Source organism: Caretta caretta, chromosome 1 (assembly GCF_965140235.1).
Source record: "Caretta caretta isolate rCarCar2 chromosome 1, rCarCar1.hap1, whole genome shotgun sequence".
Taxonomy (NCBI): domain Eukaryota; kingdom Metazoa; phylum Chordata; order Testudines; family Cheloniidae; genus Caretta; species Caretta caretta.
The window spans coordinates 241,054,028-241,067,162 of NC_134206.1; the positions used below are offsets into that span (position 1 = coordinate 241,054,028).

Genomic DNA, 13,135 nt, shown 5'->3' on the forward strand with positions numbered 1-13,135 from the left:
CCCGTCAACAAAATTAAACCACCCCCAACAAGCAGCGGTAGTTATGTCAGGGGGAGAACACCTCCCACCAGCATAGCACTGTCCACACTGGCACTTCTGTTGGTGAAACTTATGCCACACAGGAAGGTGGTTTTTTCACACCCCCGAGCAACATAAGTTACACCAACAAAAGTGCTAGTGTAGACATAGCCAAAGTCAACATGTGAAAAGCCATCGTTTCAGATCTATGGGAAGAATGGATAAGGGGGAACAAAAAAAGAGGTGAAGCCAAACAATTTTAAAGTTGTATTTCAGATGGTTTATTGAATTTTAAAGAATTTGCCAACTCTACAAGTAAATATTTACAAGTGTTCTCAACAGGATCACACAACAGACCACATATTCCAAACACATAAGCAAACCAACCATGCCTATGTCGTCAGCTGTGGAAATGCTGTATTATTTCCAGAGCTCTGAAGCTCGATCAAGGGAAAATGCATCTTCTAATCATGGATTGGGACGGGCCACTAGGCTGCTTCTCATCCATCCCTTTGCTGTAAGATAACAGAGCCTGTAGATCAGGCCCCCTTTCCCATGAATGCTGGCTTCTGTCCCCCACCCCCCATTGTGCGTCAATGATATAGTTACAAAGGATGCCAAGAGACCAGTGCTGGTAAGTGCTCAGAAACGCCTGGCTTGCGCCTCCAATTCTTCCCCCTATTGAGGGGCATTTTATAGCCCCCAGGAGAAGATCAAGGTCTCGGTCTGTTGCTCCCTGCGCTGGCAATGCTGAAGAGCATGGGTACTGAACCTTGGCGAGCTGCTTTGTCATCAAATGGAGTCTCAGCCCAAACAACTGCAGTCCAACTTCCTGCTGCACTACACCACTGCCTTTTGAGTTAAGAGCATTGCAAAAAACAAAAACAAAAACAAAAACAAAAACAAAAACCAGTTCCATTTGAAACCATTTTCGATTTGCCCCGCTTGGCTGGCTGCTGAACCTAAGGCTTCTGAACATTTACTCAGCACTTTCCCTCCAACCCTTCTATTTAAAGGTCAGGTGTTCCTAAGATCAGTCCTCCTTTCCCTTCTGCGGGAGAGCATGAGACACTGATATCTAGACCTGCCCTTGTGTTATGTGAAACACCCGCGCAGTCTGGCTTATTTATCAGCATTCTGAGCATTACACTGTAGCTGCAGCATCTCCAGTTCTCAAAAATTCCTATGTTGCACTGCTTTGGCATTGCAGTATGGTAAACAGCCAAGAGCCATGCTCTGGCCTCAGCTCCATGTCCATGAATCCCAGGGTCGTCAATGGGAGTACTGTGTATATAGCGGAGGGCAGCATGCTGGTAGAGTCTTGGTTGCAAAACTATACTAATTATTCTCTACTCATATTTCTTTTCACTCCCCCACACCATGTTCAGACCCCTAAGTACATCTCAAAGCACATGGATGAGGGACTCCACTCCTGCTGAAGTCAGTGGTAGTGCTGCTTCATGAATGTCTTGACCAGCGCTAGTGTCAGGTGTCACACCAAAGAGAAAGCCCTGTTAGTGACGGGGCTCTTCAGTAAGGCTCTGGAAAGTGAACATTCACTGATCGGCAGCCAACGTCCTGATGCTACTGCGGAGGAGGAGATCATTTATGACTCAAACACCATATACAGATGGATAATATATACAAAAAAACCATACATCAGGCTGTAGGTTGCTTATCAATGTCACAAGACTAGGGGATTGCATAGAGGTTCTCGTCTAGTGCACAATACATGTGAGGATTATTGTAAACTGTGACTTCATATTTTAGAAAGAGAAACGATCTTAAAAACAGAAGAGACTGCAACCAGCCACCTTTTGCAAGTGTAATAGAAACAAACAAAAAAACCTAGGCGTCCAAATGCCATTCATGTAAAGGAAAGATACCGAGCAATATGGTCTGTTACAATCAGCATGCTTTAGTGACACAAACTACTCTTATGCTCTGAAAGTCAGAGTGCTAAAGAAGTGCAAGGCTGCTCGATTCGCCAGGAGGCAGTCATTTTCTTGAACCTATAAAAATCCAATTAAAACAAGCCACTCACTTCAAACAGCTCCATGTGAGATTTTTACAGGCATTGCACTCAGGGAATTCACAGTTGTTCCCTCAGCAGTCATAGCTTGGCTGCACTGAAAAACGAAGGGCAAAATTCTGCCTTCAAATAGGCACATGCAATTTCCAATGAAGTCAGTGGGGGCTATGTGCAACAGAGGGCGGAATTTGGACCACTGAAAGAGTTCAGTTACTGGGACGGATTCAGATTTAAGCTACGACGGTTTTACATCAGCACAAGAGAAACTAGAGTAAGGCTCATAACATGGAATTTCCTGACAAGAGTGCCTGTAAAAAAAACTCCAAGCACAAAGTTGGGGTTTTTTGGTTTTTAAAAAGGAAATTAAGACACCACACACTGCAGTAGGTAATAGTGATAAGAGGTTCACCGGAATGAACTGGGAAGTAAATTTTAATGTTCTCTACTGTTTACAGGATCACACAACGAAACAGCTGTATTTATTTCCTGGAGTAGCACTGCACATACACGCACTTCTCACCATTACAATCTCTTCAGTATTGGCTCCTGCAAGGAGTTAATTTTGGTAACCCCGTGATAATCTCACTTGCAAAAATGTTTGTAAACAGTTCAGTGGAGACCACTCTCTAGCCCTTATCTGGAGTGCCACAGTGTGGTGGAAGTGGGGAATTTCAAAGGTTTGGATCAGGCCCTGTTCAAGTCAAGTCAGTGTTATCAGTGACTAATGGGAGTTGGATCAAGTCTGTAGATGCTGTTAAGTGCTTGAAACCTATCCGGGTTACTCGTTCTAATTAAGGGCTAAGTCCATGACAAGTCTGAAGTCCTGTTCATGCACTAACCTCTTTGTGCTCCCTGTTTTGAGGGCTAAAGTCTGCTGCGTTACATCAGTGAAATCCCACTAGGTTTACATGGGTGTTCATGCATGTGTACATATCCCATGAACAACCTGGTTGCAGGAGTGTCATTTCAATGGGTGGTTTTATCACAGGGGTGCCCGTCTCCCCTCTGGGAGCCCCATTTCACAGATGGGAACTGAGGCACTAAGGGTACGTTTACACAAAGCTTCCCAGCCTGGGCTGACAGGCTCAATCTAGGGGGGCTCACACTAGCACGCTAACCCTTCTCCCAAGTCTTCAGAGCCCAAGCCACCCCTTCCAAGGGCTGTCTACAGAGCTATTTTTAGAGCACTAGCATGAGCCCTTGTCTGTGGACCCAGAAGGCTCGCTGCTGTGGGCTGTGTCAACATACCCAGAGAGGCTAAGTGACTTGTCCAAGGTCACACAAAGTCTGTGACAGAGTAGGGAGTTGAACCTGGTTTCCCTCATCCCGGGCCAGTGCCCCAACCACTGGGCCATCCTTCACCTATCACTGGTGCAACCTAGCAGAATTTAGCCCTAAAAACTGGTTTTGAAAGCAAGGTGAAGGGGGAACGGTAGGGAGACTACTTCTTCCAAGCACACCCCACTCCCTTGTGTGATTAGTAGGATTGCGCTTCTTCGGGAACAAGAACTAGCCTTGGAAGAGTCAAGCCACAAGATACTTTTTTGTACTTCAAAAATGAGCTGCTAGCAAAAGTGCACTCTCAACCACAGCAGCGTCACTGCAATAAGACGAACAGAGAACTGCCTGTAATGTATACACTAGTGCCACAGGCAGGCTTCTTAACAGGTCTCCCAGTAAAGAACAATCTAACTGGCACTTTACTACCTAATGCTCCCAGTTTGCAAAAAGTATTTAGTGCTTGTGAAAGTGAGCAACTTCAAATGTTACTGGGAGCCAGGTGTTCTGCAGTGCAAGCTTTCCCCACAGAGCTCTGCCAATACTTCTTAATCCTGACCTGTAATATACCCTACCATATTGCTGGCTCGGGCCTTTCTTGAGCAAAGATTTGTGGCAGACTCTGTTGCAATTTTATGGTGCCCTTACTACTGCTTAGGATGAAATCAGCCACCTCCTCTTCACCTGTAACCCACACTGGGATTTGAATTCTAGTCACCAAAGGTGAAAGGCTGCTCTACTAACTGAACGCATAACTAGCGCTCCTAATTAATACTTAAAATTAACAAGCTCACGAAGTGCAATTTAACACTCACAAAGCACTACTTATTACCACACACATACAAACACACACAGGAGTGGGGGCAGCATCTGGAAGCGTTATTTCTTCTCAACAGGTTGGACTTTCCCTTGATCTTCCACTTTTCTGATGGCAGCTTGGATAGCCTCTTGATCACCTAGAAACTGGTGACGGCCAAGAGGGCGCAGATTCTCATCGAGTTCAAGGAGCACAGGTATGCCAGTGGGGAGGGTAACATTAACTATATCCTCATCGGAGATGCCTGCAAAAAGAGAGAACAAAAAATGCCACACAGTTAAACCCAGCACAAGGCAACCTCCTGCCTTGAGATTGCCCCCAAGTATCTCCAAAGACGTTGGTCCACATTCTCTGCTGCGGCAGCGATCTGTTCAGCTAAGCAAGGAGTTGAGGCACAGGGGCCATTATGGCTTCTTGATTATCTGCCTGGCTCAACCCTAGCCCCAGTGCAGGTCAGCGCTAACCTATGACAGTTGGCAACAGTTCCTAGGAGACTCTCAGCCAGCTGGAGCAGGATATGGAGGGGTGGCATGGGAGCCAGCTAAACACACACTGGGGGACTTCCCTTCTGTGACCCAGAGAGCCCCTCAGTGCCAACTGGCAAAGTGCACACCATACCATAACTCACATCAGGCTGGACGCACTGTGTAGGATGTTATATGCAAACTGCTAAAAAGCTGGGCATTAATATTATTGCGTGATTTATGTGCAGGCGGTGTATAAGGAATTACAGAGGTGTACTGGAACCATGTTCCTAAAGTGTGTTCAGCAAACAGTGCAAAAGTCTGCCCTAGACAAAGAAATGGTGTTTTGCCTGCATCCCCAGTGGAAACTGAGCAAGATGAGGCCAGAAACAATGGAAGTACACTTACATAGAAGGTAAGCAAAGCTATCAAAACTAGCAAGTATAGGAGAGATTTCCCAATGAACGATCACAACAGGGGATGCGGTCTCTCCAGGAAGCCTGCCTGCCTCTGGAAACAGAGACAATGGCCGTTGGGAAACGGAAGGAGGAACAGAAAAGCCATTTTGGCATCTGTCACCTAAGAGACGCAAGGAGCCAGAGCCCTTGAAATGTGAGAAAGGTGGAACCTTCACCCAAAGGGACTGAAGTCTCTGGGAGCTGACTATAGGTGAGAAACCTACTTAGACAAAGACTGTAACTTGCTGAAGTAAACTTTAAGTCACTAGAAATCATGTTTTGTTGTTTGTAACCTTTCCTCTCTTTCAGTCTTACTTGAAATCACGGAAACCTATGTTCTTTGTTTATTAACTTATTCTTGTTTTCTTACAAAGCCCTCTCACCGTGCTGTTACACTGAAGTGAAGTACGTGTCTCCAGCTCACCTGACAGGCTGATGGGCCCTCTTTTGAGGCAGCAAACACAATACCTTTTTGTGAGTGTCCAGGAAGAGGGACTGGACACTGCAGAGAGACGTCTTTGGGGAACTTGGGAGCTAGGCAGGGTGGATAAAAAAAAAAAAAAACACCAACCTGGATAAAATGCTTTGAGGAAAAAAAAAAAAAAAACTATCTAAAGATAGTTTTAATTAAGATACATTATAGCTCAAAGACATCTCATTGTGTAATAGGGATTATCAATTCTAATTCTATAGTATGAGACAATATATTCATATAATGTTTAAGAAAAGTTTGTAAATGAGTTTCAATAGTTCACGGATTAGGGACCTAATCTTATGGGGTTCCAGGGACTTCTGTATAGATTATTTAGGTTAATCTTTCCATCAGCCCAATGGGACTCAGTGCTCAGTCTCAAAGATACTAGAGATGCTTAGTTTTACAATTCTCAAAACTGTGGATCTGTATCTCCAGATATAACATGCTTGTTAACAGCAAAAATGTTTTTAAATAAAAATAAATAAATAGAGAGGTGAGAAACAACAGACCTCAGCCCTATTGTCCCTCTGAAAATTTGTGTACACAGAGTCAATCCCTTACCTCTCTCTAAAAGTGCAAAGTTTCAAAAAGTTCAGTGACTATAAGATGGTTGGGGGTGGAATAGATCTGGACAAGGAGAAAAAGTCTGGAGATAAAATGTGAGAAGGGAGGAACAGGCAGCAGAAACCAAAGTGAAACTGTTTGAGCAGCATATTCCAAAAGTCTTGAGGTCTTTCTGAGTGTAGCCTTCATTGATTTGAGATCTACCATAACATTCTTTCACTAGAAGGGAAAAACCTATAATGACAGCAGGTCATAAGAGACACCAATTTTGGGAATATTTTAATGAAGTTCCTCTACCTGTGGGTAAGACAGGCATGCGTACAAAATGCAAACAGTGCAACAAAAAAATGCAAGGCCTGGTTGCCCAAATGAAACATCATGTGAAGTGTTCCTTCTCAGGAGGAAGCTGCCTTGAAGATGAAGAAAGGAACATGTCTGAACATGCAGGATCTTCAGGTTGGTAAACTTTTTTATTTCAGACTTCTTTCTTAAGGACTGCCTGTCGTCCCTCCGGACTACTCTTGAATTCTCATGTTTGAGCAAAAAAATATAGTTTTTACTCTACGGTACTGTCATTTTAGATGCAGTTGTGATAAAAAATAAATAACTGAAATAGGCAGATCCTCCTTTTACAATTTCACCTTTAAAGTAGTACTGTCAGTGAATGCAATGAGTAATACTAAATGAGCAGTATGGTAATAATAATTAAACAACCGCATTGACTTATTTTGTTTAGGAGAATCCATCCTCAACATACAGGATTCTGAAGACTCTCCACCTTCAAGATCACCATCATTTTCTATAGTTTCAGAGTTATCTACCAATGATAGTGTTTCAGTCACATCATATGTCACACATAGCCACAGTATATCACCTGTAGCAAAAAAGAAAAAAAAACCTCCATCATCCAGAAACAACCATAAATAAATTTGTGATGAGAACCAGCAGATTACACAAAGAGGTAATTGATGAAAAAATTGCCCTGTTTGTTTATGCAACAAACTCTCCTTTCCATATGATTGAGAACCCACACTTCATTAACATGGTTCAGTCATTAAGACAGGATGCAGTCCACCCAGAGCAGATGTCGCAGGCAAATTGCTGGATAAAGTGTATGAAAGAGAAATTGAGCAGTGTGCAAAAAGGTCTAGAGTGTGAAATTGTTAACCTGAGTCTTGATGGGTGGAGCAATGTCCACAATGTCCATCCTGTTATATGTGCTTGTGTGACAACAGAAGAAGGGAATGTCTTCCCTACAGAAACAATTGATACATCAGGAAATGTACACACAGCAGAATACTTACAAGAAGTACCAGTAAAAACTATAACAAACTGTGAAAAAAAATTCAAATGTCTAGCACGCAGCTTGGTCACAGACAATGCTGCAAATGTATCCAACATGAGAAGAAATTATTTAGGAGAGAGTGAAGAGTGTCCCAAGCTAACAACATACAGTTGCAGTGCTCATTTGATGCACCTCCTAGCCAAAGACTTCAGTGTTCCGGAAATAACAGCTAATGTTGCTGAAATTGCAAAATACTTCCCTAACACCCACTTTGCAGCAGCTGCTCTGAAAAAAGTGGGAGGAACCAAACTAACTCTCCCACAAGACGTGCAATGGAACTCAGTAGTGGACTGTTTTGAGCACTATATCAAGAACTGGCCTAATCTGACGACAGTTTGTGAACAAAATCATGAAAAAATAGATGGCACTGTCACAGCCAAAGTTCTCAACATTGGGCGTAAGAGAAATGTTGAACACATGCTGAGTACCCTGAAGCATTGAACAAAACGCAGGGAAACAGCTGTTTTATTGTTGACGCTGGTGAAATTTGGAAGGAACTGAGTGAGATCTTAAAAAGAGAAATCGGCAATGAGAGTTAAATTACAAGCATTAAAAAGATGAATGGGACAAGCACTATCTCCAGCTTGTTTTCTTGAAAATATTCTCAATACTCGGTTCCAGGGTCAAACCTTAACTGCTGAAGAAGAGGAGCTGGCTAGGACATGGACATCCAGCAATCATCCCTCCATAATGCCAACTATAATAAACTTCAGAGCTAAGGGTGAACCATTCAAGAAACAGATGTTTGCTGATGTTTTAAAGAAAGTCACACCAGTGAACTGGTGGAAGTCACTTAAGCACTTGGATTCCGAGACTGTTGAAGTGATCATCTCACTTTTAAGAGCAGTAGCTTCTTTTGCCAGTGTAGAAAGAATATTTTCTTCCTTTGGACTAATTCATTCCAAACTGAGAAATCTTTTGGGACCTGAAAAAGCAGGAAAGCTTGTTTTTCTTTTCTAGATTATGAACAAACAGGAAAATGAAGATGAAGACGACGGAGTTAGCTGCAGAAGCCAATATTTTAAGTTTCTCATGTTGACCTGGCTGACATAGGCAATTTAATTTTTGTTTTTTTAAAAAAAAAATTGATTTAACTATTTTAGTTAAACAAACCTGATTTTAAAAAACTTGAATGTTTAATTTCAAAAATTCATATGCTTGTTTTGTTAAAATATTATGTTTGCTGTTGAATACATAATGTTGTTGTTTTAGTTAAACTAAAACAATTTAAATGTCTGTCTGGTGATGTTCTCCTCCTAATACAGCATGGCAAGAAAATCCTCCAAATATTACGGATAGCTCAGTGGTTCGAGCATTGGCCTGCTAAACCCAGGGTTGTGAGTTCAAACCTTGAGGGGGCCATTTAGGGATCTGGGGCAAAAATTGGGGATTGGTCCTGCTTTGAGCAGGGAGGTTGAACTAGATGACCTCCTGAGGTCCCTTTCAACCCTGATATTCTATGATTTGCCTGTTGAATTTGAGAGATTTATGAAGTCACTGGGAGGTGAACGATTTGCTTCAATTACCATTGGTAAATGAAATAACCAAACAATCATTCCTTTTCTGATATAGCTGTAAAACTAATCTGAAAAGTTTTCAAAAATCCATTACTTTAAAAATGTATAGTGTGTACCTTCTAAAAATGAAACCTACATCCATCTGAGTTGTGAAGAATGTGTACAGTATTAAGGTTATAACAACCAACAAGAATGCACTTTTATGTAGAAATCCACGATTAAATAGAGTCCTCCTGAGTAGTGATTTAAATCATGATTTAAATCAAATCCACCCTGAAGCTGGGGTTCACTGATTGTTACCTGCAAGGCAAAGTTTGAACTGGCAGCGTCCTGAAGCTGACACACAACTTAGCAGCAGCAAAGTTCACTCAAACTTGGGCAGAGCAGTAACACAGTGGCTTGCAGTTTTGGCTGACCTGAACAGGATGTCAGCCCACAACGGGGGAATTCCCAGCAGAGGAAATTAAATCAGTTCTCTCCCCCTTTGGGCCACTTAAGTGAGGCAGGGAAGAGAATCTGCCTGCAAAAAAACACACATCTTTCTTAGAGGCGGCTCTTTGGAACAGGGACTTCCCCCTCCCCTGCTCCCCACGGCATGTCTGCACAGTGCACAGCAGGGCAGGGCGCTGATCCTTAATTGGTGCCCAAAGGCGCTACTGCAGTATGAAACAAACAACCTCTACTACACAATCAACTTGTCAGTCCCTTTGAGGGGACTATTCAAGATTGCCCCCCTTGTTTTTCAAACCCTGCATTCTCCAGCTTCTCTCATAAACCTGGTCTACAAAGAAAGACTTAGTTCTCCCGCTATTAGGGTGCGCCTACACTGGGAATTTACAGTGGCATAGACACATCTCCCATGGCTGTGAAAAATCCATGCCCCTGAGCGATGGAGTTAAACTGACCTAACCACACACCCCCCACTCTACCCTAGACAGCACTAGGCTGACAGAAGATTCTTCCAGCAACCTGGCTAGTGCCTCTCAGGGAAGCAGATTATCTACCCTGATGGGAGAACCCCTCCTGCCGGCACTGCGGGTGTCTACAGTGCCGTGTGATAGCGGCGCAGCTGTAGGCCTACCCTTGGCCTAGTACCGACAACTCCACCACAGCACTACCAGAACCAGGGCTTGTCTACACTTCAAACGCCACAGCAGCAGAGCTGCACCAGTGCCACTCCCGTGCTTCAGTGTAGACACTACCGACGCCGAGGGGAGGGATTCTCCCATCAGCATAGGTAATCCACCTCCCTGAGAGGCAGTAGCTAGGTCTACGGAAGAATTCTTCTGTCCAGCTAGTGTTGTCTATACCAGGGGTTAGGTCAACTTAACTACATCCCTTGGGAGTGGAGATTTCACACCCTGAGCACCATAGCTGGGTCATCCTAACTTTAGTGTAGGCCAGGCGCAGACTTTTGTGCCAGACCTAGACAACACGGTAGTAAGAACACTTGTGCCCATCCTACATGACTGCTCCCACTGCTGCCAGATCAACAGCGAGAAAATTGCTAGAGTAAAGGGAGCCTTATTTCTGTCTCCATGTGTTTGTGCTAACCGCCACAGACAACTGGTGACGAGTCTTCTCTGCAGCTGCCGCCATCTGAAGCGGTTTTCCCATCTCTATCCACCTTGTTGACTCTACAAAAGTGGTTATTTCTCTCCTACTTTTATTGAAGTCCACCTCTTTTTAATTCTAAAGCATTTTGGGGATAGAGATTCTATGAGACAGACTACACAATAAAGCTGTATTGGACTGGTCACAAAAATCACGAGAAAAAAAACCCTCAATCAGTCCAACTTCCCACACACCGGCCTGCACACACCAAACAGACAGCTGAAAACCAGGATTTAAATGTAGCCAGAGTCTCATTGTGGGTTGTTTTTACATAATGGGTAAAATTTTCAAAAGCATCTGAGTGATTTTGGAGCCTAAGTCCCCTTGACTTTCAACGAGACTTAGGGTATGTCGACACTCTTGAGCTGGAAGGTGTAAATTCCAGCTCCAGGAGACACACCCACGCTAGCTTTGCTCAAACTAGCGCATTAAAAACCAGCGTAGCCACAGTGGGGTGAGCAGTTGGAGGGACTAGTTGTTTTATGCTATTTTTAGAGCTGGAATTTGCACCTCCAACTTTAAGTGTAGACATGTCCTTTGGCTCCTATGTGACTATGTAATCATGAACGTACTTGTGAAAATTTTGCCCCATGTCTGCACACACTCTCTTGCACAGATTTTTTGTGGGGAGGAAATGTAAGTGGTTGATAAGGTCTTGGATCCCCTTTAGGAAAGCAGAATGTAATTGGAAAGCTAGGTAGCCTGAAGCAATACAAGTTCAAAAAATAAACACAACGAACTTTCTAAACAGACTAACATGCCAAACAGACAAAGGGACAAGAGGCAAAGTACAGGTGAGCAGCTAAGAAAACAGAAAGCTCTCACTGAACCAAGGGGTATAAAATGATTCTCACATTAGGTGGAAGGAAATGACCAATATATAAAGAGTCAAGACATTCACAGCAGCACTGTTACCATGAGTGCAGGGAAAACACTGATCACAACTTGAACTATCAATTGCTTTAATAAAAAAGCGTTTACTTCATTTAGAGCTCTCCATTGTTTGAGAGACGTTCAGAGCAGTCACACAATAAAATCACTTTGCCCACGGGAACAGGATAGCAGATTAACCCTAACAGGATACATATATAGCTCCATAACTGTATGCTCCTTTAATATAAAAAAAAAAATAGCTAAAACAAAAAGTAAAGTTCACAGATCTCATGAGCAAATCTAATTTGTTTTTATAATGGTGCCCTGATATACTCTAAGTTTGTGATTTCAGTGTGAACTGAAGCAAGACTATTGTTGCAAATGACAGAGACCCAAAATTCAGGAGGATGTATGCAGCTGGAGAGATGTTCATATAAATCCTTGCAAAATGCAAGCACCGAGTTTCTCACAGCTTTACTTGCTACCCTATAACTGATCAAAGTCAGTGTGTAAGACAGTAGGACACTGGCTGAGAACAGACGAGTTCTAAGCAACAGCTCCAAGAACCTCAGAGAGACCATTCCATTCTGAGAGCATACTCTTACGTCAATAAACTTTTAGAACTCCCATGCAGAAACTCTGGGCTGCTATATTTTTCATTTAAATAAAGACTGTAGGACACGAGGTTTGTAGTCAAGGTTTTGCGTTTGTCATGCTAAGGATTTCAACAACAACAAAAAAATCACTCATCCTAAAGCATCCTTAAGCACTGATCTATAAACCAAATTCACCCCGATGTAAATGTGCAGATTAACTGACTTCCTTATATAAGGCCAAATTCTCCTTGTCTATAAGTGAGGAATTGCTGCGTGTCCCCCTCTAAAATTCAGCCATTATGAGGTGAAAAACACAGACTGCTGAGAATCACATAGCATAGCAAAGGGGAATTTAGATAGGCAGCATGTCTTTGCCTAAACCAGAATTTGGGCAGGACATTTGTTTTAAATACTCTTCAAAAGAATATGTGGGATCTTAAATGCCTATAAATGCTCAGAGAGACAAGGTGGGTTAGGTGAAAACCAACACCACTGCAAGTAAGTGCTCAGGACCCCTATTTTATACCTCTTACAAAAAACACAGTATCCTCTCTGCAACTAGAGTGTCCACCAGTACCATGCTGGAGCATTATGTACTGATCAAAAGGAAAAGTGCCACCACAGCACTTGCTGCAATGTCTGGGTTTGTTCCCTACAAATCTCCCACCTAAGACCATGTCTACAGGTACAGTCCTGCAGCAGTACGGATACAGCTGCAGTGCATCTGGTGAAGACACTCCATGCAGACAGGAGCTCTCGTTGACATAAAAAGCCCACCTCCGGCGAGCAGCAGAAGCTGTCAACAGGAGCAGCTCTCCCTGTGCACACAAGCGCTTATGTCAGTGTCACTTGCAACATTCAGGCAGGTGGAACGTTCACACCCCTGAGCTACGCAAGTTTTGCCAACATAAGCCATGTCTATTCCACAGCCTAAAAAATGCCCAGACTGTTTAGATCAGTGATTCTCAAACTGTGGTCCACGGACCTTTCCCTCTAATGTGCGCGCCTGGGTGGCCACACACGAGAGAATGAAGGGCCACCCACCTAATTAGTGGAGCCGCGCAGGCATGGCTCCATTAATTAG

At 43.2% G+C, this 13,135-nt stretch overlaps 1 protein-coding gene across 2 annotated transcripts in view; it reads right to left on the reverse strand.

Annotated features, from left to right (window-relative positions):
- Window positions 1-275: 275 nt before the first annotated feature.
- The window catches only part of BPGM (bisphosphoglycerate mutase), a 29,283-nt gene continuing 16,423 nt past the window's right edge, over window positions 276-13,135 (reverse strand). For both annotated transcript variants that reach the window (XM_048828078.2, XM_048828068.2), the window contains one exon: window positions 276-4,389. In XM_048828078.2, coding sequence (XP_048684035.1) covers window positions 4,208-4,389 — 182 coding nt within the window. In that variant the 3' untranslated portion in view covers window positions 276-4,207. The remainder of the gene's footprint in view (window positions 4,390-13,135) is intronic.